Source organism: Pelodiscus sinensis, chromosome 3 (genome assembly GCF_049634645.1).
Source record: "Pelodiscus sinensis isolate JC-2024 chromosome 3, ASM4963464v1, whole genome shotgun sequence".
In the NCBI taxonomy this organism is placed as follows: domain Eukaryota; kingdom Metazoa; phylum Chordata; order Testudines; family Trionychidae; genus Pelodiscus; species Pelodiscus sinensis.
Window position 1 is genome coordinate 118,773,618 of NC_134713.1, and position 22,585 is coordinate 118,796,202.

Below are 22,585 nucleotides of genomic sequence, written 5' to 3' on the forward strand. Positions count from 1 at the left end.
ACTGGAGGGGCCAGTAGGTTGGATGGTGGAACCCAGTGGTGGTGGCGGGGCCTCCCAGCCATGGCTGGACATCAAAGTTACGGCCACATTGGTGGGCCAGGCAGCAGGCTCTAACTTAACTGGTTAACCAATTAAGCACTAGCATTTACCTGGTTAACTGTTTTGTCATCCCTACTTACTACCATCCCTGAAAGTTTCAGACTTTCTCTGAATTCAGTCCAAAGTGATGTTAATAAGCAGTGAATTATTTCTGATCTTTGAGCCCACCTGTGCTCTTTCATATGGAAGCCGAATTCCCAAGAAACTGAATTGGATCCCGCATCTACACAATGAAGAGCAGAATTTGTCTCCTAATAATTATTAGTAAGATTGAATTGTGTATTCAGTCTCCCCACACAGGAAACACTGAAATGTACCAGACCATATAATACCTTTGAAGTCCGCCTGTTTCACAATATTAAAGTGTTTTACAAAATCATGCAATGTATTCTTTAGTGATGTAATGATGCAAAAAGTCCTGGCCCTTTATTCCTCATGATGATTACATGTTCTGTTAATTCTCTCTGAAGTACTTGGCATTGACCACTGTTGAAAGATAGAATACTAGGCTAGATGGACTTTTGGTTTGACTGAGAATAGCCATCCTTATATTCCTGACCCACCAATTCAATTCTATCGAACATCACTTTTTTTTTTAAAACGAGACCATAAAATTGGAGGAAAAGGGGGAGTGTCCCTTTCTGTAGGATAGAAGGAATTTTAAAATCTCAGATCTGTACATTTAACACTTCACATTAGTAAATTCCCTCTTTCATAATGATAGAACAACAGATAAAAAAAGAATCTGGGAATCTCTCTCTGACAAGAAAAGGAGTCAGAGTATGGAATGTACTTATCTGCATGGTTTATTAATATTTCCTTTATTTAAGTAAGCTCTCTACTGACCCAATTACCACAGCATTCTGGAATGTTACTGTAGTGTTTTTTTTATAATATGAGGTGGCCCAAAAGAGTGAGACAGAAGAAAACTAAAAGAGCCACTTAAATTTACTAGCCTGATTCTAAGAGGAAATGATAATTTTACTTGTTAGTATAGTAGATCATGTTTCTACAGTAATTTTTCCCAGTCAGAACATACAGTACTGCATCCTGCTTAATTGCATCTGGCCTGTATAATTCTCCAGACCGTACCTTCCTTCAAAAGCAATTTTTAAAAATTCCATTAAAATACTTCTGTGCATTAATTAGATACAATGCATATTTGGCCTCAAATGAAAAAAAAGCCTTAACTTTATTGCAAGTTATATACCTAAAGTTTGATAGCTATGCATGCTGCCTACTTTTACCTTTTTTATTGCAAGTCTCACAAAATTTGGTGATTTTTCTTGAGGTCTGTGTTCCAAAAGTTATATGAGAACTCAGCTTTCATTTAAAAAAAGTTTTGGCCATTGTGGAGAAAAGCTTGGACTTATGAGCTATAACAACTCATGCTAGAAGAAAGCCAGCAGAGTACAACTTTAATCATGATTGTTAGGGCCTCACTCAGATTTTCCAACTCTTAGGCTTGACACTATCAGATGTCTCAGAAGAATATGGAGTCATTCCAGCTAGCAGTTTCAGAACTAGCTACAGATTATGGGTGCCTCACTTTTTGGCTGCTCAGTCAGACATCTTGGATGTAATTTTCAGATTAGCTCAGCATTCACAACTCAAATCCATGGGAACTACAGATGTTCAGCACCTTGAGGGAGAGAAATCTTGACAGTGTGAAAAGGGCAGCCAAAAACTGAGGTGCCAAAAAAAAAAATCTTAAACAGTGGTCACATTTGGGAGTTTGCATCTTAGCTTTTTATTCACCAAACAAGAAAACACAAAAATAACAAATCCAGTCCTGTGAGATGATAGTCACACACAATACTCACTGACTTCAATGGACGTAGAAGGGGCTCAACACATAGGACTGGGCCTCTAGTCAGACCTCCCAAGCAAAATTCTTATTGGAGCCAGTCAATATTTTGCTTGAACCAGGAAGTGTGAATGAGACCCTGAGCCATCATATCTGACAAGTCTTTCCTCCCAAGAAACACGTTTACACCAAGAAACAAGAATCTTTTTATAGCGCGCTGAGAAATTAATTCATGATCTCTTTGTAATTCTGAAAACAAACATGTAAAAAAAAGTGCTCAGATAAAGAATTGGACTTTAATGAAAATGGGAAAAATCTGATCTTTGAGAAGTCATTTCTCTTTTAAACATTCATTGTTTCCTACTGTAAAAAACACAATCAGTTTCTGACCTTAGTTAAACAAGAGAATTACTGTAGATTTCCAACTATGTAACTGACATTAGAATCTGGTCCATTGCCTCCTTAATACAAAATGAACACTTTGTACTTATAGCACTTCAAACATTAATCTCCTCAATGCTCCTGTGAGAAAGGCTTACTCAAAAGAGCTTTTCCCATTACTTTGCAAAGTATCTTTTTAAAAGGTATCTGTGACTGAGCATTTCAAGTTCTGGAGGTTTCGGTTGTAAAACTAAACCTGTGAAGGGTAATATGTCAGGGTGTCATTACAGATAGACAACTCCTCAGGTCCGGAACTCCAGTCATTTTGCAGTATGTAGGATTCAGCCTCTGCATGGGTACAGTTTCTCAGCTCTAACTCTTTGGTGAAACAGAATTCAATCTGCCCAATTGTTTGCACTTCTTCACCCTAGAAACAGTAAAAATGAGATACACAGCTTTTAAAGGCACTTGCAAAGGCTTCTTGGTGTAAGAGGTGAAAATAAGCAAACCCGGTAGATACAGATTGCTCGTTCTTATGGCATACTCAAGATATACAATAAAACCTGTGTTATCTGGCCCTGTATCAGCTGGAAAGCTCTATAAATCAGCATTCCTAATCTTCATGGAAAGTCTGGATTTTAGTCTGGTTATCGTGGGGCCGGCAGGCAGCCTTTCTGGAGCCATGTGGCTTCCCAGAAGCAATAACATGTACCTGCTCCTCCTAGGTGGAGGAACAGCCACAAGGGGCTCCATGCAATCCCCCTGCTCCAATGTAAGCATTGGCTCCATAGCTCCCATTGGCAGGGAACCACTGGCAGGGAGCTGTGAAGGAGGTGCCTGTAGGTGGAGGTAGCATAGAGAGTTATCTAGGTGCGCCTCTGCCAGGAGCAACAGTCACAGGTTGCTACTTGCAGGGATCCATCTAACGTGAGTATCCCATGTCCAGTACCCAAAAACCTCTCTTGCACCCCAACCCTATGCCTTGAGTCCCCCCCCTCACACCCAACTCTCTCCCTCTTAGTTAACCAGATTTTTACTCTTACCTGCACCCACCATCTCTCAACATACAAAATAAAGCTTTTACTGTATCACTGTAAAGTTGCAGGTAAGTCATTTTTTCTGGAAATATCCACTGTGTTCAGCTCATAGTATAGACATTTTGTCCCCTTTGTGCAATTCACAAAGTGTGCAAGTAAATGAATCCATTTGGATACCATTGGGTATAATTTTGTAAGATTCTTACTAATGGGAAGGTTTCATTTTCACTGATAAAGAGATCCGTTATCACTGTAGTATCTGAGCACCCCATAAAATGAAGAAATATATTGGATTTTCTTTGTATGGAAATAAATGCATGCACACCCAGTTTATGCCATAAATTAAAAGATTCAATCTGGCAAACATTACCAATCCCAGTGCTTACTATAGCAGAAATGCCACTTACTTCAGTTGGGTAAATTACAGTGAGAAGTATTATTGGTAGTAAGTATTTGCAGGATTGGATTGCAATGTTGTTGCAAGTACTATTAGCGTCTGAATTGTTTACTTTCTACTCCTTTATTGCCAGCAATCCCATAGTATTGGTGTGTGTTCTTGTTCTCTCTCTCTCTCACACACACACACCCCTACTTCTGTTATAACTCTGACCCAAAGTAGTTCTTTGCAAGAGTTAGAAGCCTGAGGAAACACTTGTATATTTTTCTCAATTAACCTACAACCTAAATATTGTACAGAAGCAAATTCCATAGCTTGATTATATGTTCTGTAAAGATGTATGACCCTTTATCATTTTAAAATTGCATCTAGAGTCCATTTATTTTGTAATTAGACCGTAAACTCTTTAATATTTCTGCATACATTTGCATAGCACCTATTACAATGGGGTACCAATTGTGACTAGGATCTTACGACACAGTTGCATTAGAAATAAAAAGTATGATAGCAGCATTTGAGCAGTCTCCATGACAGCAATTACTGTTTGCACCACTATCATTGGCTCCCCTATTAGTCCTTTCCAAAACTGAAATATCCTGTCTTTAACCTGTTCCCACAGATACAGCCTCCCTTGATTAAAAGCATTGAAGCAACTTCCTGTTCCCGTTGAAGTTGATGGCAACACTCCAGTTTTCATTCGTTGTTTAAAAAGTCCTTAAAAGAGAGGCTGCTGGCTTTAATAGTTTGCAGGTCTTGCCCATATGCTCAGTGTCTCATTGTTTGCCATAGGTGGAATCAGGAAGGAATCTTCCCCTGGGTCAGCCTGAGAAAGACCCTGGGATTTTTTTCACTTTCCATTGCACCACAGGGCCTGGGTCATTTGTGCATTAAACTAGTATAACTGGTTGGTTCTCTATAACTTGAAGTCTTTAAATCTTGATGTGAAGACTTCAGTAACTCAGCCAGAAGTTATGGATCTAGTACAGAAGTAGTTGAGTGAGGTTCTGTGGCCTCAGACTAGATAATCATGATGGTTCCTTCTGATCTTAGAATTTATGAGTCTGTGATCTAGAGGGTCTAAGTGTGAAGAAGCAGGGGCTGAGTACAAAGACTCAGAATATTGCTAAAGCAAATTAACTTGACAACACAAAAGATATTCCACTCAATGCAATTTTATCTTGGAATGGTTTTCATGAAATAGCTTTCTGCGTGTGTGAGAACTCAGCCAAATGTTTTCTAGCAAAACAGCTTTATTAAACTGTGATAAAGGGAGTCTAGTGACAGTTAGAGATGTTCTGTGACCTTTTTAGTAGGGCTGTCAATTGATGTGCATTAACGCCTGCGATTAACGCAGGGAAGGTTTAACGCATTAATTTTTTTAACGTGCTAATCGCAGGCATTAATGCTGCACTGCCCCTTTGAAGCACCGGGACGGCCTTTCCAAGGAGCAGCTGCACTGAGCCTAGGGTCAGCTGAGGACTCCAGCTGATCCTGGGCTCCCATGGTGCTGCCATTTTGAAATACCGCTGCAGAGTTTCAAAGGGGCAGTGCGTGCAATTAAATTTTTTAATCGCGCGATTAATTGCAATTACATTTTTTAATCGCTTGACAGCCGTACTTTTTAGGAAAAGTCACATCACAAAGTGATAGTGAAAAGGGGAAGAAAAAAAATCAGTTATATCCAACTAAAATCAATGACATATGCATCGTTTTGAACTCCAAGTATAATTTATTGTATTTTGGTACAGATAGGTAGAATTGTATTTTTGCTGTTGTAATATACTGATAGTGTGCGCACTAAATTCTCTACTGCACACTAGCTCGTAGATCAGCTGCTGGCAAGGAAAAGGAAAAATGGAACCAGACTGTTAAGCAGCATTGACTGGAGAAGGCAGGCAGACAATTTAACTCTGTCTTTCTGAAGACAGAAAAGCTTGTTTAAATTTCTCTGAACAGGAATTCTTTGAGGTAAGCTTTTGAATTTGCCATGATCCACATGTATACCAGACAAAGGCTTTTTATACTTAGTAGGACAGAATTAAAATTTGGTCTGAGACAGGTGACAAGTACTATATGCTCTGAGGTAAATACATTTCAGGGGATACTTGGATTGTCCCAACACAGAAGCAAAAGAGAGAAGAAAATTATCAGAAGTTAAAAATTTTAATTTAGTCAAGGTAAACCTTTCTCTACTACTTCAATCAACAAAGAAAATAATAAAATAAAGTTTTACCTGTTCTGGAGGAAGGCACTGCACTTTTGGTGTTACTCCATAAACACTTGTAAGGGCTTCTTTTATGGCTGTCATCTGAAGATTTAAAAGCCAGTGAGAGTTGAAAGAAATATAACATTATGTCAACAAATTCCATATTTTTATGGTTACTAAAAGCCTTTGGCATGAAAAATAACTGTAAATAGCTATATAATTAGAAGAAATTACTTATCTGTTGCAGGTTTGAAGCTACCCACTCCTCCTAGCAGAGTTACATTAAAATGATTTTATAAGTATGACAGCTTCTTACCTGGTAATAGGAACTGCTTGGCTTTATCCCAACTTTCAGGAGACAACTGAAATGAATACAAAATGCCTTTTGTGGAGTAATACATCTTACATTTCATGTGAGTCGCTGCATGTGAATATACTACAGCTAACAATGGATAAATGGAGAATCCTAGAGACTGATTAAAGCAAAGGGAATGGAGAATCTCAACTTTCCCTCCTTTTCCAAGCTTGGGGTAACCAGCATTCCCCTTACTTCCCCCTCAAATGCTTGAATCTACTTTAACCACTAGACCTCAGCTATATCTCCTACATCCTCAGCTACATTTTGGAGGGACCCATGGCATTCTCTGCACTCCAGAAATCCAGTCATCTGATACAGGTTACAGCAGCTGCTTACTTCTCTTTTCCCTCAGCTGACTGGAGGGAGCGAGAGGAGTAGGAGTTGTTATGGTCACTCTGTGCTACTAGAAATCGTCTATATACAGTTTAAGGTCACTTCGTAGCAGTGGAACAGCACAAAGTGGCTGGAGTGTGGCCCAGGATTCAGGACCATCTTCAGCTGAAAATAATCAAACATGTTTTCCAGTTAATTTAAACTTTAAAATGTGTTTTTAAAACTATAAGTCAGTGGTCACCAACCAGTAGATCAGGATCTACCGGTAGATCTTGGAGCCTCTGACAGGTGATCCTGACTGGTTTGGCCAGGAAGCTATCAAGTGCTGGCACTTCAGTGGCCCCTCTATCCACTGTCATGTTATTCCTGATCTCTTTCTTGGAGTTGCCCCCTTGCGAGCTTCCTGCTTGCAGTGCAGGATGTGGGAGGGAGAAGAGAGGGGGCGCTGATGTCAGCATGTCCCTCTTCCCCCTGCTTTTGTCCCCTATCTCCACACAGAGAGAAGGGGATACTGGAACCTTGATGTGACGGGCTGGGGTTTGCGCCGCCGGCGGGAAGCAGGGAGGAAGTCGTGCCAGGGGACTGTGGCCAGGGTGCCGTGCTAACCAGTGACGTCTCAGTAGCCGTCGGGGAGCCCCCTATGGGTCAAACCCCGGCTTTGGCTGCCTCCCCACCCTGTCTGGCGCTCCCTGGTGGGCGATGTCACCCACTAAATCAGGGGGAGCACTTTACTCCTCCTAGGTGGCGGAACCGGGAAGGTGGCCGGAAGGGCCCGCACACAGACCCTGGACCAACGGGGTCCAACAGGGCAGTAAGACCAACGATCCCTGCAAAAGGGATCGCGGGCTGGGTGGGGGTTAGGAAGCAGCCTGAGGCAGAGCGCTTCTGGCGCTCATGGGCTGGTGAGCTTCAGGTCGGATCCCCGTCAGCCGGGTAGGGACGAACAACCCCACCCTTAGGGCCCCGGGCTGGGACCCAGTGGAGAAATATATTTTGATATAATGGGCACGTTTAAAGACATGGAATTGCTATTTCAGGATATTTCCACTATCCCAAAATAGCCCCACTGTCTAGACGTAGCCGAACTGTCCTTCTCTCATCTCCCGACCCAACACATATATGGTTGTGGTTACTTCTTTTACTGCTTGCAAAGTGGGTTATTTTTGGTTTTTGACTGGTCTGTGCATTTCATAATTTTCATTTCTCTCTTATGCTTAAATTTAATTCTTTGAGCAGTGAGTTCTAAAATACCTAATCTGTCCTGGCTGGAGTAATTATCCCTGTGGTAATTGCTGCTCCTGGCAGTGACTGGCATGTCTCTGCAGTCCCTGAGAGAGGCAGAGCAGGGGGTCTCCACATGCTGTCCTTGCCTGCAGACACCACTCCTGCAGCTCCCATTGATCAGTAATGGGGAACTATGGTCAGTAGAAGCTCAGTGCCTGTAGATGAGGGGCAGCATATGGTGCCATGGAGCTGCTTTCAGGAGTGGTACAGGACCAGGGCAGGAGTAAGCCTGCCTTAAACCCAATGCTCCAACACCCAGAAGCCATCTCTGTTACGTGGTGCCCAGCCAGAGTCTGCATCCTGAATCCCTGTCCCAGTCTTGTAACCCCTTTCTCCACCCAACCACCTGCCGCAGACTTGAGTTCCCCTGCACCCAAATTCCTTCCTAGAGCTTGCACCCTGAACTCCCTCCAATCCCCTGCCCTGATAGAGTGAGCAGGATGAGGCCTCGGAGCAGGGGAGGGGCAGGGCTGCAGAGAAGGAGCAGAAAGGAAGTGGGGCAAGGGTATTTGGGTTTGAGGTAGATCTTACATTGTATTGAAAAAATGACCTTGTGGTTAAAAAGGTTGGAGACCACTGCTATAAGTAATTCAATAAAGCTAAACAGTATTGATGGGGTAAACCAAAGTACTTTAATGGGTCCCTGTTTTAGTCATCTGAGTTCATGTTTTAGGCATCTAAGTCCCTCTTTTGACTCCTTTGTGATCCTTAAAAATCCCAATGAACCCTGTAGGCACCCACATTCACTCAGCACCTCAGTTTTTGATAGTAAAAGCTCTGTAGGCACCTATGTTCCTGTATCTGTGCATGTGCACTGCTGCCTTTCTCTAGGTGTTCTGATATCTCTCTCCTGCCTACGTCCCAGAATAGTCCATGAACCCACTTAAGTGAAGACGTTGCCCGATCCAGTAGGTGTGCTCGAAGGGTTCCTAATGGACAGGTCCCATACAAAATTCTTCCAGGGCAGGATATCATCTGCCTTGTAACTTTCAGCCTGGTGACTAAAGCACTTGCCTGAAGTTTAGAAGACCCCACTTTTTATTTCCCCCTTCCTTTAGAGGGAGAGGAAAGATTCAAAACATTTCAGGAGAGTGCTCTAACCACTGAGCTAAGAGTATTCAGGTGTGAGTTTCCCTCAAGCTTTCCTGCTGAAGCTATTCCTCTTCGGATAAATAATGATAGAACGATTGGAGAAAAGGGACTGGCCCCAAGGTCTCCCAGCTCCAAGATGAGTGCCCTACTAACCAGACTGTAGACTCAGTCTCTCTCCCCATGACAATTCCACTGTGGGTATTTAAATCATCATTGGACCAGACACAGAGAGGGGGACTCTGTAGTCCAATGGTGAGAGCACCCACTTGAGAGGTGGGAGACCCTCGGGACCAATACCCAACTCTCACTTCTCATTGTATATCCACATTGGAGCAGCATCAACAGGAAAGACTGAGAGAAATTCACATCTACGTATCCCTGTCATAGTTCAGTGCAACGTCACCTGTATTTCCCCCTGGTGCTCCAGCAATGACTCTCAGGCTTCCAGCTCCCCAGTCGTCACCTCTCTAGCCTGCTAATTGGGATATTTTCAGGTGGCACAGTCCCCTGCCTACACTGTGAATTCTCCAGCAAGGCAGACTGCCTAAGCAGGCCTGCTTTGCTTTTTTCCTTAGAAAAAGTTCCTACTTCAAAGTAGGACTAAGAGATCCTCCGGAATAGGGCTTTATTCCGGAGGATCGGGCCAGTCTAGACGCTTTTTTCCGGCTTTTCCCCAAGCCGGAGAAAAGCGACGGACATCTTTATTTAAATCCCGCAGGGGATATTTAAATCCCCCACGGATTTCCCTATTCTGAGGTTGAAAATTAGCATGCCCCTTTCGGAAAAGGGGCCAGTGTAGACGTAGCCATAGAGTGGGTCTTGCATTACAATAGTAATATTCCATTTGGGTATACTAATCTTCTTGTCACTTTTGGAGATGAGCCACATCCATTCTGATTTAATTTGCACTGATGTCATACTCCCATCTCTGTATCCTTTTTCCCCCTTCTTTCTCTCTTTTCTCTTCAGCATCTGAGGAAGTAAGCTGTGCTCACAAAAGCTCATGCCCTAATACCCTAATAAATGTGTTAGTCTTTAAAGTGCCACCGTACTCCTTGTTTTTGTCCGAAGGCAGGATACTGGGCTAGATGGACCTTTGGTTTGACTCAGTATAGACTCTTACGATCTAGGAAATGGCCATATCTGTCACAACCCATAAGTCAATAGCTAAAGCCTTCTCCTGAAGAACAGGAGACCCCTCTTCATATACTGTTGCCTCCACCCCAGGAAAGAGGGGGGGAATTGAATCTGGGTCTTCCACATCCCAGGCAAATGCTCTAACCAGTGGGCTAAACATTAGGTGGATAATACCAATTCCTCCTTAAGGCATTTTATGCGGAGAGAGGGAGGCACCTCATTCCTGTCTTAGGCAACTAACCCATCTAACGCTAGGCAGCAGATGTCCTTAGGCATCTCTCTCCACCCTGGACTTAGGTGCCTATCTCTGAGAGGGCTCAGTACACCCCCCTCTGATTTGCTGAGGCAGCTCCCCAGCTATCATGCTGGCTTTATCAATGACATTCTTAGACACCTATCTCTCCTTATTCATTGTATAGGGACCCTAGGCACCTAACTCAAACTTGGTGGATCACGGTGTTGGTGCTATTCTTTCTTGGTGCCTAAAAGTTATATACTGTGTATATTTAGCATTGCAATGCCTAGTCCCTTCATAAGTCATGGCCTCCAGAACCTGAAATTGGTATACCACATTCCTCTAGGCCTTATTCTAAGAGAAGCTCAATAATTAATTTGCTATTAAAACCAGTGGGCCATGTCCCAGCAATCGGAGTTCAACAGGAATTGTAAGTGTTCAGCAGTTCTCAGGGTTTAGTCAAATGAAAACGGATAGTGCTCAGTATCTGACAAGATCAGGTTCTGTACACATCAGTTTTAATGAAATTGACTGAAGGCATCTTTACAATAAGTGACTGTCCAACTCAGTCATTTGATGCTGGGTTTTTGCTGGTTGATACCAAGCAAAAATAACTATCTTCCAACAACCTGAAGTCATTACCTCAAAGAAAATACTTTAAAAAATGCAGATGTATCATTATACTGGGATTGAAAGAAGAGTAGAGTAATTAAAAGAAGCAATTCTAGCTGTAAACGTTGCTGTTGGAATTTGCAAATGAATGCAATAAGAATGTTTAATTTAATAATCACTGAAAGAATAATGAAGAATGTTAGTGCTCTTTTTTTAAGTGATAAGAAAAAAAACAATAGCTGTTAACTTCAAAATTTTTCAGTCTCCACTCTTTGTTTCACAAAGCAACAGTCACTTAACACTAAAAGCTCTACTGTCGGTCATTGTTCCATTTGCAAATCATTCCTTAGTCACATTGTAAAAAGCATCCAGGACAATACAGTTTAGGCAATTTACTAATCAGACATATTTAAACTGATTTTATTATTATATCTGACTTTGTCAAGACATAGGCCTAGAAAAATCTATGACTGCATATCAGAAGGAAGCTACACAGGCTGGTAAGGATGAAAATCAGTATTTCATATTGTTCTGTGTATGTACAAGGAGTAAAAAAACATGGTAATGATGAGCAGCCTGAATTAGAAAGCAAAACAATTTTTTTAAAAATCACTGTTTAGGTTAAGTACTGAAGTATTTTTTCCTTCTCTTAGAAGGCAGTTTTTGTTACATATGGAAGGCATCTTGACTATTAAAATATGGGGCCATGAAGACATTTTCCTCATCCTGTCAACAGGAGGGACCTAAGGTTTTTCTTTTTGCCTTTTTTCCCCCCTGTAAACAGCACTGTACCACTCAGGGTACGTCTGGACTGCAAGCTTCTTTTGAAAGAGACTTTTTCGAAAGAGCTTTTCTTTAGAAAGAGAGCATCCACACCTCAAAATCAGATCGAAAAAATGATCTGCTTTTTCAAAAGAATGTCCAGACTACTTGGACGCTCTTTCAAAAGAAAGTCCTGATTGCTAGTCACAGAATGGCCACCAGGGCACCTGTGCTTTTTCGACTGCCTCTTCGTTCGAAAAATGTCCCTCTTCTGCGTCCACACACGCCTTTTTTTGAAAGAGCTCTTTCAAAAAATGCATTCTTCCTCATAATTTGAGGTTTACCAATGTCGAAAAAAATCCTGCATTCTTTCCATTTAATTGCGAAAAACACAATTGCAGTGTGGACACAGGTGAAGTTTTTTTGTTTTTTTTTAAAAGGGCAGTTTTTTCGAAAAAACAAAGTAATCTAGACATACCCTCAGAAACCTGAGCAAAAGTAAGACTTAAGTAGTATCACAGGGTGGCTGGCCCTGAAGTCAGTCCAGCTCTGCTGGGCTGGAACAGCTGATCCTAGCGTGGTCAGCTCAGAGAGAAGAGCACAATCATGGCTTTCCAGAATACAAGCTCTCCATGTAAATATAGCCTACGTCCTTTGTTCCTATATGCATACATATACATTTATGTTAAGCCATGTTAACACGCACTGTACACAACTTACCAAGTGATCCACATCCATATCAGGGACCTGTCTTTGCCATTATTTACCACCACCCCAAATTTTGTATCATCTGCAAACTTTATCAGTGATTACTTGTTTTCTTCCAGGTCATCTATCGATCTATTTTAGAAATGTCCATCTGTCTGTGAGTCTGTTTGTTCAAGAACGCCTCCTAAACAGTAAGCACTAGGACCACCAAATTTGGTATGCAGCTTCCTCTTCTCCTAACTAGGGATGCAAGCAACTAGTTGACTATCCGATAAGCAATTGCTTATCGGATAGTCAACTCGACTAGTCACTGCCTCTCCCCCCTTGCTGCCTCTATCAGAGAGAGGTGAGCGGGGGGGCGGGGGGGGTGCAGGAGCCAGTGCTGGGGGGAGCTGGAAAAGTTGGCTCCCCCCATCACCACCCCAGCATCATCTCTGCCTCTGCTTTCCCTGACCTCTGCACAGTGGGAAACGGCGCGAGCAGGGATTGATTCAGTCCCCACTCACACCCATTCCCACTGTGAATGCTCTGCTTTTGAAATGTACCAGAGCCCTGGCTCTGGTACATTTCAAAAGCAGAAGTGCCACAGGGAGCATGGGGTGACCAAGGACTCAATCAGTCCCCGCTCTCCCCATGCTCTCTGCGGCACCCCCACCTTGCTGCCTCTCAGAGAGGCAGCAAGGAGAGGACAGGAACTGGTGCTGGTGGGAGCCGGCTTAAAAGCCAGTTCCCCCCAGCACTGTCTCCGGGATGCTGCCTGCCCTTTCCCCCAGGGTATGTCTACACTACCAGCCTAGTTCGAACTAGGGTGGTTAATGTAGGCAACCGGAGTTGCAAATGAAGCCCGGGATTTGACTTTCCCGGGCTTCATTTGCATATTGCCGGGCGCCGCCATTTTTAAATGTCCGCTAGTTCGGACTCCGTGCCCGCGGCAACACGCGGCACGAACTAGGTAGTTTGGATTAGGCTTCCTATTCCAAACTACCATTACTCCTCATTTGCAACTCCGGTTGCCTACATTAACTACCCTAGTTCGAACTAGGGTGGTAGTGTAGACATACCCCCACTGCCTCTATCAGGACGAAGCAGCCCCTGTCTGCAGGGGTCCCAGCAGGGAGCTGGTCCCTCCCCCTGCAGACAGGGGCTGTTGCTTCCAAACCACCCCTGTTCACAGCAGACAGGGCTGGCAGCAGACAGGGGCTGCTGGACTCAGCACAAGCTGGGACCGAGCAGTCCTGGCTCATGCTGATGCTGCGCCTCTGCATTTTAAATGTAGTAAGAATCCAGCAATTCTTACTACATTTGAAATGCAAAGCCGTAGCATGGGTAGCTCCAGAGCCTGCATGAGCCAGGACTGCTCAGCCCCAGCTTGTGCTGGCTCCTGGAGCTACCCCTACTATGGCTCTGTAGAGGCGCTTATCGACTAATCCTATAGTCGATACAAATTGTATTGACTCTACAATTATCCAGATCATCGCATTTTAACATCCCTAATCCCAACTTAAAGCAAGGTCAGGGTTTGTATGTGCCAAGAAAACAACATCTGCCTGGAATGGGATTGTTTTCCATGACACAGAAAGTGATGAGTCTGCTAGGAGAGACAGTCACACTGCAGAGTGACCACAAGGGGGCGACTGCACCAGCCAGACAGGCTGGGGGAGGAGCTCTAACTGTTGCCAGCCACAATCTATGGATAAGGTTCCTGTGCTAATGCTGGGCAGGGTCCCCCCACCCCTCTTGCTAGGCCCCCAACCCCATAGCACAGGACTGTCCTTACAAACTATGGCTCCCTACACAACTGAGGGCTCCTCCCTGTTTCTGCCCCAAGCCTTTCCACCTCCCATGCAGCTCCTGGACCTAGGTTTCCTGCCTTCCCTTCCCTCCTGGCTCGTCTCCAGATGAGGGTGGGAACTGGGGCTTCCCACCCTTCCCCACCCCCTCCACACAGGGTTCTTACCAGGACTGAAACCTTCCTTCTCTCTCTCTCTCCTCCGCACCTTGTGAGGCTCCACATGGGAGCTGGGGGCTTCCCTCTCTTCCCCATGCAGCTCCTAACAGAGGCTGAGGGCTTCCCTCCCGCCTGGCACCGAATGAGGACCATGGGGCTTCCCTCTCACTCTTCTTCCCCGTGCAGCTTACCAGGACTCGGTGCTTCCTTGGGGCTGAAGCAGAGCTGCAGAGGCTGGGGGTTCCTCTCTGCAACAAGTCTCACAGCAGGTAGCTGACAGCAGCACACACGGGAGAGGGCAGTGAAAAGCCCTGCAGCAACTCCAGGCGTACACGTTCACAGGGCTGAGTAGGGGCGCCTGAAGATGCTGCAAAGCCCCTGCAACCATGTACTGGCTTGGGGAGAAGCCAGCAGGCAGCCTGCACCCGCCCTCATCCCAGCCCCAGGCAACACTGGGTATGTCTTCTAGTTGATAAATATATTAAATAGCTTAGGGGCAAGTACCAATCCCTGCAGGATCTCTACTGGAAACACAGCCATTCAATGGTGATTCTTGGTGTACAGTTACATCTTGAGACACCTCAGTTTGCCAAGTTTTAAGATATTAAATGTGTGCCATGTTAATTTGATATTTTCATTTTTAATCAAAATATTATGTAGTACCAAATACCTTATGAAAGTGAGTATATTACAGCAAGATTATCTTTTATAAACTAACCTTGTAACCCTATCAAAATAAGATATCAAGGTAGTTTGACAGGATCTACTTTCCATAAGCCTATGTTGATTATATTACCCTCCTTTAATTCTTAACTGAGTCCCTTAACAGCTGCTCCATTATTTTGTCCAAGACTGATCTCAGACAATCTCCCTGTTATATGGTTTTCTTTTCTAAAATATTGGCAATCAATATTAAATATTTTGAATCACGACACGCTTATGCAGGCTTTATATGGGACATCTGCATGCAGCAAATTTGTACATTCCAGCAGGGAACCGAGAAGCATAACAGCCTGCTAGCCACTACACAGCTCGATGGGGGGGGTCGATTGGCAAAGAGGGAGTGGCCAATGTTCCCTGTAAACTAAACACTTTGACAGCTGCCCAGGAGAAAGTCAAATGTTGCCTAGCTGATTAGCAGAGTGCCCACAGCCGGTAGCATGTGTTTCTACTTGTGGTGCACATCTGCACATGCCTTGGTGCACGTAACAAAATTTATTCTGCACACAGGTGGAAAAAATATTAGAGGGAGCATTGGGAGTGGAACTTTAAAAGGTATTCCTAATTAAATAGAACAATTTGCCCTAACTCCTTAGGTTTATATTCCATCTAAAATTTTATGTTTAGCCACCAGTGTGTTGGAGCTGGCTCTAGAGTATGGTATTCAACACAACTGGCATCAGTCCATTTTTCAAAAGCAAAGTGATATTTTTACGAATTTTTCTTTGTTGTTGAGTGTACATCAAAGACTTTTACACCATTGACATGAAAAGCAGACAGAAGGGGTAGATTTCCATACCTGTTGAGGTCAAGTTTTTGGTAGAGATCCAGTGTTTTACCAAAATATTTCTTCTGAGAATTAAGAGACTCCACGGTGGCTGCACAGGTCCCATGTTTCTCCCACTCATGCTTCCTAAGAGAACAAAGCTAAAATCAGTTTTTAAGAGACATAAGAAGCCCAAGAGACTGTCCTTTTAAAATCAAGAGTTCTTAACCAAATATTAGTGTAAGAACAAGCATCTGACATGTGACATTCATAACTGAAACAGGTGATAATCATCTCCCCTCTCACAAAAAATTGCACATACAAACAGCTAATGTAGGGAAAAATCCCAGTCCCAACTCCCAAATCCTCTACCCCATCACTCTGCACCTCAATACAAGTCAGCAGAGATACTGATTTCTACCATACATCTTGTTCACTTTGCCATAGGTGCAAGGTAAGAAAAAAAATGAGAAGCCTCCCATTCTCTGTGCCAGCATCTCAGACTGCAACTTGATTAGATGTGATAAGGCAGAGACTCTTAGCATGTAGTAGAGCATTCAACACAAAGACAAAACATTGCTGTAGGAGGGCAGATTTCCACAGGTCTATCAGAGCAAATTTCTAAGGAAATATCAGGATGAGGCAATCTTTAGAACAAAGAAGACGGAAGCTAAATTGCCTGCTGATTGTGACCATAAATGGAACAGGAACATTTTACACATTGTGCTTCAAGGGTTTGTAGATTCTGAAATGTAACAAGATTGATAAAGACACCCAGTGACAGGATGGATTTTTCAAGTCTAATAACAATTTAGTGCCGCATACAGGTAGAACATACAGTACAACCCCCCAGGCTTTTGAGAGATCTTATTCTTTGTTTCTGTACTAAAATTCCATCTTGTGGGTGATTCGGGAGCATTTCTTCAATAAAACATTACAGGACACTGTAAGCTTTTCAGATTGCCCTATAAACTATATAATAGAAAAGAGAGGATGGTCAGTTGGTTAAGGTACTCCTCTGGGACTGCGACATCTGTGCTCAATTCCCTGCTCTGCCATAGACACCCTTTGTGACCCCTGGCAAATAGTTTGGTTGCTCTGTGAATGAGTTTCCCACCTGTAAATTAGGAATAAGTAATATTTCCCTCTCTCATAGGATAAACATATTGTGACGTGTCCAGGCACTCTGGTAATGGTGGGCCTTATAAATAGCTTATACACATATTTAAAAAAAAAATCACCTGAAAAACCATGTACTATGGACTAACTTAGGTAAGTAGAACATACCCATGTTAGTCATAGCTTGACAAAATGTAGTCATACTAGTATAATAAAAAATGTTGTATTGAGAACTGAGTCATATTCAGAACATTAAACTGTGAGAATTTTCCTAAAGTGTTAACATTTCTACATTTCTTTTGATATAAAACTGTGGGGAGGTTTTGTATACTAACAGTAGCAGGCTATGCACCATATTGAATTTTAAAAGCAATGAAGATGTTTTAAAACCTGTTGCATACTATAATTGTCAAGCCTATTGTTTATCCCAGAATGCAATGTAAAGAAGCGCCACTCTTTTGTTAATGGACTAACACATACAAAGCAGGAGATTCAATCATAGCCCAAAGCTTATTTATTACAAAAGATTCAGGTGCAAAATCTTTAATATGAATATTCTTTCCCCAAAATATTCATTACTAAGGACTGAGGCTAAATAGATGTCAAAAAAAAAAAAAAAAAAGAAGAAGCTTGAAATGAAGGATTAAAAATCCCTCTGAGAGGCCTTGCTTTCATACCCTTGATTCCCCCCTTTATACATAACAAAGAAAAAATAGCACAAAGTCATTTTTTTTCTTTTGCAGGATGCTTTAGAGTTATCCAAGTACAACAAAAAAAATGTTTCTTAAAGTATGAAAACTCCTATTAAATACGTGAACCTGGAAAAAGCTATGCATTTACTTTTGAGGTGGGAGTGAATATTGAGACTGAATTCAAGATTTTGCAAGGGGGAAAGCTGGAGGGGTGGGCAACAAGGGTGCATCTATACTGCACCCTAAACTTGAAATAAGATATATAATTTGAACAACAAAAATTGCATATCTTATTTTGACTTTATTTTGAAATAGCTTATTTTGCAATTTGGCATGTCTACATGGTGCCAAACTTTGAAATAAAGTGCTATTTCGAGCCATTCCTTATCCCTCATGCAATGAGGTTTACCGGGATGGCGAAATAGAGTGCCCATTATTTCGAAAAATATTTTGAAATAACGGGCGGCTTGTGTAGATGCAGGGCAGCTATTTTGGGATACCTCCAGTATCCCAAAATAGCCTTGCAGTGTAGACATACCCAATGAGTCATATGTAACTGGAAGATTATGTAAGTCCCTGAAATAAGGGGCTTTGAATGAAAATGTTTCTATCATTACTACAGTGTTATTTCTTTAGAGTTAATACAAATGTGACAGATTAGTGTATAGATTTACCCATACAAAACTACAAACCAGAGACACTGCAGCTTTGATGGAACACTAGGATGCAGCAGCTGCTTGGGAGAACTGCTGCTTGTTTCAGGGTCTAGGCAATCACATTGTACTGTTCCCAGTGCTAAGAGGTCCAGTGCTCTGATGAGCAAGACTTCATGTGACCCAAATTCTGGGTCCACTCCAGCCTGGGTAAGTGTCCACAAGAGAGTGCTCAGCCCGGGATGTAACAAATTAAGATAGCCCTTCCTAAAGAGAAGCTACCTGTTTTGCACTAGGGATGTAAAACCAGTTAACCTGTTACCTGGTAAGCATCATCTTCCTGGGAGATACTTACTAGGTAAGTGGTTAACTGGTGGCCTGACGTGGGTAGGGGATTCCTTCAGCCCAGCCAGGGCCAATGTGCTCTGGGCGGGGAATGCTCTGGCCAGGCTATGCATGTGGCCCTGTGGAAGAGCTACACCTGCTAAGCTAGAGTGGTCCCCCACCCCCAGGATCCCAGTTAACTGGTTTAATCTAACTGATTAACTTTTTAAACAGGATTTTGCATCCCTATTTTGAACAGCACAGCTATGTGAAAGAAGGGAAAAGATGTAGAAACAACCAATTATTTCTAGGTGTGGCGTATAGGAATGTGGCATTTTACCTTCAACTCTTACACCTAACACAAAACAGAATTAAGGAAACTATGGAAACTGCAGATAGCGAGATTCCTGGTGGAAAATGAAAGAGAAATTGCTTTCTTGTGTCATGCTCTGAAAGACCTTGTTTTTTCAAAGCACTTTTGCGGCAAACAGCAAGAACGGCAAGGACACTGCACTTGAGCACCAGCTCATACTTGTGCTGAACACAGATGGAAGACTATCCTCTGTACTGGGGAGAAATGAGTAAATAAACAGACTACCCAACAAACAAACCTCTTGTGGATCTCCTTTATGAAGGGCACAAGAACATTCATATAGTGGAGGTGTTGAGAGCCACTGAACCAAGCTATAATTCCTATGTATGATGGGAACCACTTCAAACAGCACTCCTAGCACCTCAAGATCCAGCACCCATAATCCATTCCCCTCAGGAGCACAGGCAGCAGAAGGAAGAAGGGAGTGGAGAAGTAAGGTATTAGTTTAGAACAGGTACGTCTGAGAAGACATTAAGGGAGTACTCAGTTAGGCAGTCCAGTCTTAATGGCTTTCCGCCAATGGACATGCAGCAGCACTCACTTACGCAAGGTTAGGTTTCTCTGTATAAGCTGCCCTGCTCCAGCACTTTGTACCTTGTGCTGACATGAGAAATGCTGCTTCTGCACTAGGGAAGGTGACATCCTAGGAGCACACACTATTCACAAGGGAGCACACCAATTTTTGTTGCACTCCCATTGTCGGGGGAAGAAGGGATGTCCTTTTCTCCCAAACAGCACTGCAGAGCTCTTCTCTGTTTTGCAGTAGCACTGAAGCATGGGTGTGTGTAGTGGACAAAGCCAGATATGATGGGGTGTTTCACATTCTTTATGGAAATATGCTTATGAATACAAATATGCATGACTTGAAAATGTTTTATGCAAAATATTCCATGTAAGACAGCATCTGAAAAGTTGTAATCTACTGAAAGTGCATAGTCTAGGAAGTGTATGCATGTACCATTGCTGCATGTGAAATTAAGCATATTGACTAGAGATTTATTATCAATGTGTTCATGTTGGGAAAAGCCTATTGCCAGCCCACCAGGAATAACAATGAAGAAGCCAGACACAGAGCTAATAGCCCATTAGCAAGAGACAACTGACTGGGAGAGAACTGTCTTCCTGCAGTCCTGCTACACTGTTCCTGACTCCTGGGCTCGGGCATGCTACAAAGACATGTGACCATCAGTGTTCCCGCTAAGATTTTCCATCCATGAGCGGAGTGAGTTTTGTCATGTGCGCCAACAATGAGGTTGCATGAGCTTGTTTGGATGTGTGCCACTGTGGCACCCACCAGTGGTGCTGCGCCCTAGGAGACTCTCCCAGGTAGCACTCCCCCACCTCTTGGGGAGAAGGTGAGATGTGTCTCCCACCCACCCAGGGAGCATTGCTCCCTGGGCAGCCTCTGGCTGCTCCTCGCGGGGGTGGCTGGGAATCCAAACCTGGGGGAGAGGGAAGCTGTTGCCAGCACCCAGGATTTGCAGGGAGGGAGGTACTGGGGGGTGGGGCAGTGACATGTACAGAATGGGGGGAGGGAACAGAGGGATGGGGGGCAGAGGGCTCTGAGGGGCAAAAGAGAGGTGCAGGAGAGGGGGAAGAGAGGTGCAGGGGACCCTAGCCCCAGGAGCAGCTGCACCAGAGCCCAGCTCCGGCTTTGGGCAGCTGCTGTGCAGCGAGCCTAGGGAGCAGTTGGGAAGCCACTTTACAGCCCTGAGCACAACTCCAGCCCTGGGAAATGGCTAGGGCCAGAGCTGGCCCCAGCCACTGGAGCAGCCCCGCTGCCACGCCATGGCCCTGGCTGCCAGAGCAGCCCCAGTCCCCCACCATGCAGATGTGGCCCTGGTCCCCCAGGAAGCCCTCGCCAACCCCAGCCCCATGGCCCTCCAAGCCAGCCACAGCCCCCCCACGCAGGCCCCCCAAGCCAGCTACTGGCCCTTCCAAGCCGGCCTCAGCCCCCTGAGCAGCCTCCTTCCCCCCACCAGGTGGCCCCATCACAGCACCTCAGCTGGCCCCAGTCCAGAGCAGCCACCTACCAGGCCACTCTCCTTCCAGTAGGAAGGTGTGTGCTGCTTTGTGGCTCTGCAAAGTAGGTTGGTGGTCAGAGAATGTATGTATGTGCGGTCGTGCAGGCGTGCACCTTAGCACAAACTACAGTGAGCAAGTCACCTGATGCTAGAATCCATCTTGAATTTTGTACTTTTACACAAGGGTGTGGGGGAATCAAACAAAATCTTTTCACCCCAGGGGAAATTTTATACAAGGAATGGGAAGTAAACAATGCTTGTCTTCAGCTGACTTTACAGGCAGTCTCCCCACTCCAAGAAGATACATGAAAACACCTGGAAACAAAAGAACTGTAACAACCGGGTGGAGCAGAACTGCAGGATACAGATCACAAAGGGTATCTGTAGTCTGGGAAGGACTTTACCTGAAATAAGAACTAGGGTGAGAAATTATTATTTGTAACAAGCTTTCTTACTATATTAAGATTAGCTTTTGCCTTTTGTTTAGTAACCTACATTGTTCTATCAGCTGTCTCTCATGACTATTTACATCCTACCTTCTAACACTTAACAAAAATCACGTTTGTTTATTAATAAACACAGTGTAAATAATTGTTACCTGGGAGGGGAGACAAGCAGCTGTGCATCTCTTTCTTTATGAAAGATGATATGAACTTCCTCTCTATAAAACTTTACACAGAACAACACAGATTTGTCTGGGGTTCAGGTCCAACTGCAGCAGTGCACTTGGGTGCTGTGGCAAGTCCCTTTCAGTGGCTGTATTAATCTGCTATGAGGGGGCGGGGGGCCTTGCTCTGCAGGGCAGGGTGTTACAGTGCTGCAAAGGACAGGTAGGCGGGTTCAGTGGTATTTCCAGCACATCAAGTGACAGTCACAAGGGGATCCCTGTGACCAAACCCATCACACCAGAGTCATATAAGGCAGGTCTGAGAACTAAACAAATGCATTGGCTCACAGACACACATATATTGGGGGGAGAAATAATGAGGAGCTGCAACCCACACCTTGTAGTACACAAAGGGGAATTAGATGCAAATAGAAGAAAGAATCATCAGACCTGGCAGCTTTCTCAGCACATCTGGGTTGAGCCTACCACCTAATACACTTGAGCCAAACAATCTTTTCAAGAATTCCCCCCAAAAGATGATTCCGCACCTTATTTAAAGAGACACTTTCAATTTAAAAACTGTAGATTGCAGAATATGTACGTTACTCTTTCATATGCTACTAAGATCTTAGATTCTTAAGTGGAAGGGTTTTTAAAAAATCTACTTAAAGAGCATATAAAATGAAAAGTAATACAATTCTTTCATTTAGCTTCAATAATGAAAATATATTTAGTCAGTTTCACTTTTAAGTTCTTCATACTGAATTGTCAAGGTTTTAAAAGCTAAAAAGGAATATGTACAAGGAATGCTTACGTGTTTCATAAGAACAGTTTTAAATGGAGTAAAAATGTGGAAATATTTCAGCAGAATTAAGTTTGCTAAAAGCTAATAAGGTCACAATATCTAGAAT

The 22,585-nt window shown here is 43.5% G+C and overlaps 1 protein-coding gene across 2 annotated transcripts in view; it reads right to left on the minus strand.

Annotated features, from left to right (window-relative positions):
• Nucleotides 1–2,183: 2,183 nt before the first annotated feature.
• The window catches only part of RNASET2 (ribonuclease T2), a 49,869-nt gene continuing 29,467 nt past the window's right edge, over nt 2,184–22,585 (minus strand). For both annotated transcript variants that reach the window (XM_006134510.4, XM_006134509.4), the window contains exons 7-10: nt 15,916–16,029; nt 6,244–6,289; nt 5,955–6,029; nt 2,184–2,714 (exon numbers count right to left, since the gene is read on the minus strand). In XM_006134510.4, coding sequence (XP_006134572.2) covers nt 2,538–2,714; nt 5,955–6,029; nt 6,244–6,289; nt 15,916–16,029 — 412 coding nt within the window. In that variant the 3' untranslated portion in view covers nt 2,184–2,537. The remainder of the gene's footprint in view (nt 2,715–5,954; nt 6,030–6,243; nt 6,290–15,915; nt 16,030–22,585) is intronic.